We start from the raw sequence: 6,000 nt of genomic DNA, 5'->3' as shown, positions 1-6,000 counted from the left end.
AAAAACCAAATCCAAAAAACCGGAAAAAAGGAAAAGTTAATGGCTATGTAGGAAGATATACAATATAATTTTCATTGTTCAGTGTTTATTAAACAGGGTCCCCATTTTGCTTCGTTCATTCTTTGGAATTCAGAAAAGCTCAGAGAATACAAATCCTCTCAATGCAGCAAGCCCTGGGTTCCCATATGGCCAGAAGGTGGCACTAGAGGTCATGGTTTGGGCCACAACTTGTCCTTTCTTCCAGAGACCAGGCCTAGTCTGCCTCTCCAGGCCTGCCTTGTGAGAAGGGGAACTCATTTGGCCCTTGTGTATCTTTGCAATTGGAAAATCCCCACCACCATCTGCTGGTGTGAGCACGGTAGGACTGAGAAAGTTCCAGTGCAGATAACAGCGCGCAGAACTTCCCTGTGGAGAGGAGCAAAGGACAATTTTGGAATTAAGCAGACAGGCAGCTGGAAAGTCAGGATAAAGGTCCCTGCCTTAGAGGGTGGGGTACACAGGTGGATGGGGCTCCTGACAAAAAAGAGCAGCCAGGTCTGAGGGAAGGAGAGGGAGGACACAGGTGGATCTTAGAACTTCTCACAGGATGACTGGCACCAGCACTTTGCTTCTCCAGTGTGAGGGCTGCCTCTGGAAACCAGGGAGGCTGGATTGGCCCTGTGACAAATAAGCTAAGAGAAGGTTATAGAGGAACACCACCTAGGGGGCTGCCTCAGCCACTCAAGCCAGAGATGCAGGTACAGTGAGATATCTCAACGGATTGAATTCAGAATGCAGAAGAGGAGCCATTGAGACTCACCTACGGCAGCTCAGGTGACAGGGAGTGGATGGTGACCTGGTGTTCTCCTGAAGCCAAAGGATGGTGGTGCTGTACACTCAGATGGAGACTGCGGCTACACTGCACTGGGAGGTGTGGGAGGGAACATTTTGCTTTGTCTGTGGAAGGATGGCATGGGCAGCACTGTATGTTCTGTGTAGCTTGCTTCCTTTGCTTTATGCTGGTCAGTGGGCACAGCTCTTCTCCTCCAGAAGAGCCCACTGGCATGACAAAATTATGCTGACTGGTTTTGGGAGAACGCAGAACAGTAGAGAGGCCAAGTGAATGGTACGCAAAGCCAAGATCCCGGGGCCAGAGCCATTTACAGGTTGTCAGGACACTCTTGAGAAGAACAACCTAAACTCGTAAGAAAGGACAGCAGCCTGCCCAGTCAGCTAGATGAGACCCTGAGGTCGCTTACAAAGAAGACAACACGGTGACACAGCCTTGGGCTGCAGTGTTCAGATGGTCGTGCGATCCCACGTGGCCCCACATTTTGGGGTGGGGGCAATGGCAGACCCAAGCCAAAAAGAAGTAGAGGGGGAGGGGGAGTGAACCCCAAATCCAACAGGCCGGAGTCGCATGTGCACTGAATCTGTAAAATAAAATGCCTAATAGTTCGTTCACACTCCAGAAGAGCGAGTTTGGGGTGTTCTTCGATATCACCCACACTAGAATAAAGGGACATGATACTGTCCCTTTGTCCACTAGCACTTCTTTAGGGGAATAAAAAAGGGAAGTGGCCAGTCCTTTTGCCTAGTATCAACTATACAGCATGTGGTTAGTTGCCATGGTTACCCTTCACAAGACACTTCCTGTCTGTTGCCCTATACAATGAGATGGACAGGCTGACCCAGAGAAAACCCGGCCTCTTGCCACTCTGCCATCGAGTTGAGAAGACTATTAACTAGACAGGTGATTGTTTAAAAACTAGCCACCCTCTTGCTTCTACCATACCTAGGCGTGTCCCTTCTTCCCATGCCAGCTAGCCCAGCAAACTGCAGTTACTGCCACAGTTTAGAGCTAGACTGTTCTCCAAAGGCATGTAAAGGCCTGGTCTATGGAGACAAGATGGAACCTTTAAGAGGCAGCAGGGCCTTGTGGGAGGGATCCAGGTCACTGCAGGCTTCCACAAAGCAACAGCTGAAAACTGTACAGACCCCAGGATATAACAGACTGCAGGAAATAACTTTTCTCTGCAAGTGAACTTCTGCACAATGGAAATGGCGAAGCAGCACCGGGGAGGAGTTGACAGAAGTGTCGCACACAGACAGGGCCCGGATGCCACATCTGCTCTCAGAAACCCGGTCAGCATGTGGGAAGCACCCCACGTTCCTGTCAGAGAGAGGTAGTGTCGCCTTCTGAAGGGCTTTTCTCTCCCTTGTCTGTCTGCCTCGGATCTGCTCTGGGGACTGTGAGCCATGGCACAGGACACTGCTTTTTAATGGGAGGCAACACCCTGGAGGACTGAGCAGTTCAGCACTGGCTCCAGAGCCACCCCATCTCCCAAGGGTCCCTTGGCTTCTTCGGTTGTTCCCTTCCCTCATGAGACAGCATGTCCCCTTAGCTGTGTGGCCCAGAGCAGCCCCACCTAAATCCTCTTAAGAACTTTGGTTTCCTCTGCTGAGTCCCTCACTCCTCTCACCCAGCTGCAGATACAAAGACCAAATACAATAACCACCTATTCCCTAAGCTCAAGGTCAGTCCTCATCACCAAGCCACCCACCAGTGGGCTCTCTGACAGTTCGAACAAGAAATGTCACCTATAGTCTCAAGCACTTAGTCCCCAGTTGGTGAGCTATTTGGGGACACTTAAGCAGTGGTGGCCTTGCTGAGGGAAGTTTATCACTGAAGTCAAACTTTGAGGTTTATTTTATGTGTATGGGTATTTTCTGAACCATGTGCCTGCAGTGTCTGGAGAGACCAGAGGAGGGCGGTGCATCCCCAAGAGCTGGAGTTGTTATGGCTGGCCACCATACAGGTGCTGGAAACTGAATTGAGGTCCTCTGAAAGAGAAGGCAGTGCTCTTAACCACTGGGCCATCTCTCTAGCCCCCCTGCCTCCCATCCTGGGCTGCAGCACACAGTTCCCAGTCCACTCTTCCTCCAGCTTACAGTTTAAGATGCCATACCTGCCGCCTGCCATGTCCATGCCGCCACCCGCCACCTGTGTCCCTCTGTAAGTGTGAGCCCATTAAACAGTTCCTTCCACAAGTTGCTCCGATCAGTGGCGGAAAAGCAACTGATACGGAGTGGAAGTCCTTCCTCTCTTCATCTGCTCTCAAGATGGCAGCTCTGAGTTGGACAACACGACCATACTTGGGTTTGGGAGGGCCAGGAAAGAAACCTCCCAATACAGTTTGTTTAAACTGAGGCACACAAAATACAGAAACTCCGAGCACGCATGACTGCATGCATTCTTACCCACATATAAATGTAACAGCCCCCAGGAACTATCTCCCTTCTCACTGCTGATACTGTAGCTTCGCAGGTTCTTGAACTTTTAATGGAAACAAAGCATCCAATCCAGAGTCTTGTGCCTATATTCCTTCATTCGGTATTGTGGAGACTAGTCTTGTGTTGCAAATAACCATTTGTTTTATTTTACTACTGTGTAATACTCTCTATATTCACATGAGTGCATTAGTCTATCCTTTCTTCAGTCGGGGTACACCTAGGCTTTCCCAGTGTCTAGCAATTGTGAAATCAGTTTCAGCAGGCAGCTGAATTTTTCTTTCTCTTGGGTAGGAACCAGGAGTGAAATGCTGGCAGGAGTGTGGCCGGCATTGGAAGGTTCTGCCATATAGACTTCGGGTACGGCTGTGCCCCCTATCTAGAGCAATGGCTTCAAATTATTTTGGTGTCCCAGCCTCATCTTCTCCAGTACAATGTAATAGATGGCCTGGACTATGGTGAAGGGCAGACTTCACTGCCTACCTGTGAGACAAGCACGCTAACTTTAAAGCTTTACTTACCTGGAGAGATTAAATCAACCTTTCCAACCAGGGCTGACATCCATTGTACCAAGAAACTATGCATAGACCGTAGAGATAGATGGCTTGGAGGTTAAAAACACTGGCTGTTCTTCCAAAGGACTCAAGTTTAATTCCCAGCACTCACATGAGAGCTCACAAACATCTATAACTCCAATTTCCAGGGATCCCTCCCCCTCTTCTGGCCTGTGGGCAGAAGGCACACACATATTGCACATACATACATACATACATACAGGCAGAATACCCACACACATAAAAGTTTAACAAAAGGGAAACAATGTACCCATCATTTATGATTGATATCCTGCTAACATATGACTGGTGTTGGTGCTGAATGTTCTCCCTCTGTCCCCCACATACACCTGATGCCCCCCAATATTCAGTCACCAAATAAACATTTCGAGACAGCTATCCCCATGGGGTTCTTTACAACTCTGACACCTGGTAATTACTTCCCTCCTACTTTATATCTTGTGGCTGCTTTTGTCTGTTCTCCTGCAGTTGTGGAGAAAGCAGGGACAGTGGAAGTGTGTCAGAACCTCCTCAACAATTCACAGAAAGTAAAGGCAGTTTCTCACAAAGGAACCTGGGCTAGAGAGAAAGCAGAAGGCAGTGACCAAAGCAGGACTCAGAGTATATTGTTTACATTCTGTTATAGAAGACAGTGACACATTGTTAAAGATTCCCTGCCCTGTGGCCAGCAACAAATTTATCACACCCTGGCATGGAGCTACAACTGGGGTATCCTTCCACAGAATTCACCTTCATTCCACACAGCCTGCCTACCATCCAACCAAGACAAATAGGTAGGAGCAGGCCCATCCTAAGGAAATGCACACCGGGCAAGGGGGAGTACGAACAAATTCCAGGGGGATCTCATTAAGCAGGCACAAATAGCAGGGGTAAAGGGGCATGTCCTCACTAAACCTGAGCACCTTCCTTCCCTTTTATAGGAGCACAGCCATGACTCCTCGCACCGCCCCCCAGTCAGAGATGTGAGCAAACAAACACACACAGAGGCTTTGAACTGAGGAGAGAAGCGAAGGAGCGGGAAGGGTCACTTCTTTTATTATCCCAAAATGCAAAGTATTGAAGGCACTTGCAATAACATGGAAAGAGGAGGAAAGCAGGAAGCAGAAGCCCACCTGGTCATTACCCAGCCTGAAGACAAAGAAAAGCTACGGGGCCAGGTCTGACGTCAGCCCAGCGTCCACTACAGAAGGTAAGTTCCACTCTACAGACAAGTAGGAAATTAAGAGCGCAGGGGCAGGGGTCGAGCGAGGACCGGTGGTCACGAGTCAGTGGTTCTTTAAGGAACACAGTTGGCAGTGAGGACACCTTTCAGGGCCCCTGCTGGAAGAGGTCTCTGTACATCTCGATGAGACGGGCAGCCTCTCGCTGGCCAGAGAGCAGAGCACCGTGGGTGGTGGAGTAGTACTTGCGGTGTGTGGCCTCTCCGGAGAACAGCACCTGCATGGGCTAAGCGGGAGGAAGAGAAAGTGAGGGAGGAGGAGCAGCTGAGGGGCCATCAGCCCCGGAACCCTACTCCCACAAGGCAGCCGTGAGTGACCACGTGAGTGCTGTTTCCACAGGGCAAAGGGTCACCCACCCACCCAGCCACCCCATACACCCACGCCTCAGTTCCTTCTGTCCCAAGGCTATTAGAAGTCCTGGCTCTACAGTCCCACAGGATCCATTCACCTCTTCATAAGAGTCTAACCCTCCTCAGCCTTTATTTTCTTATAAGCCAAAGAGATTTATACCACCTGCTTCTGAGGCCAGCTGTAAAGATTAAATGAAACTATGCAGGTAAGCACTTAGAATCTGGAAGAATGTAAACAGTGAGGTGGTGATTTAACAAACCTTTATGGAGCCCCTACTAGGGTCCAGGGATTGTTCTGGGCACTTGGATGATAAAAGGTGACCAGGCTGCTGCTTTGAGGAGCTTCCATGCTGGTGGGGAAGCCAGACACGAGAGCCAGTTACTAAACAGTGTCGTCTGTGATGATGGCTGTTTGGGGGAGGGGCTGAAAGCCCAGAAAGAGGTTCAATGTCTGGGAAATCCCACAAGCTTCCTAGAGAACAGGACCTGTGCACTGCTTCTTAAAGGATGCTGGGTGAGTCAACAGGCAAAAGGATTTCAGGCAGAGGGGAAGGCCAGCACACAGAAGACGGGGAGACTCTGGTC

General features: G+C 49.8%; 1 protein-coding gene across 4 annotated transcripts in view; it reads right to left on the bottom strand.

Annotated features, from left to right (window-relative positions):
* Window positions 1-4,840: 4,840 nt before the first annotated feature.
* Smox (spermine oxidase) overlaps window positions 4,841-6,000 on the bottom strand; it is a 34,686-nt gene continuing 33,526 nt past the window's right edge. For 2 of the 4 annotated variants that reach the window (XM_052183680.1, XM_052183681.1), the window contains exons 7-8: window positions 5,676-5,765; window positions 4,841-5,291 (exon numbers count right to left, since the gene is read on the bottom strand). In XM_052183680.1, the coding sequence (XP_052039640.1) occupies window positions 5,154-5,291; window positions 5,676-5,765 (228 nt within the window). In that variant the 3' untranslated portion in view covers window positions 4,841-5,153. Of the gene's footprint in view, window positions 5,292-5,675; window positions 5,840-6,000 lie in introns of those variants that run through there. The other 2 variants (XM_052183682.1, XM_052183683.1) reach the window with 2 other exon arrangements.

The sequence above is a fragment of the Apodemus sylvaticus genome, chromosome 5 (assembly GCF_947179515.1).
Source record: "Apodemus sylvaticus chromosome 5, mApoSyl1.1, whole genome shotgun sequence".
In the NCBI taxonomy this organism is placed as follows: Eukaryota; Metazoa; Chordata; class Mammalia; order Rodentia; family Muridae; genus Apodemus; species Apodemus sylvaticus.
The sequence above is the reverse complement of the archived record's forward strand: the minus strand, read 5'-3'. Positions and strand labels throughout refer to the sequence as shown.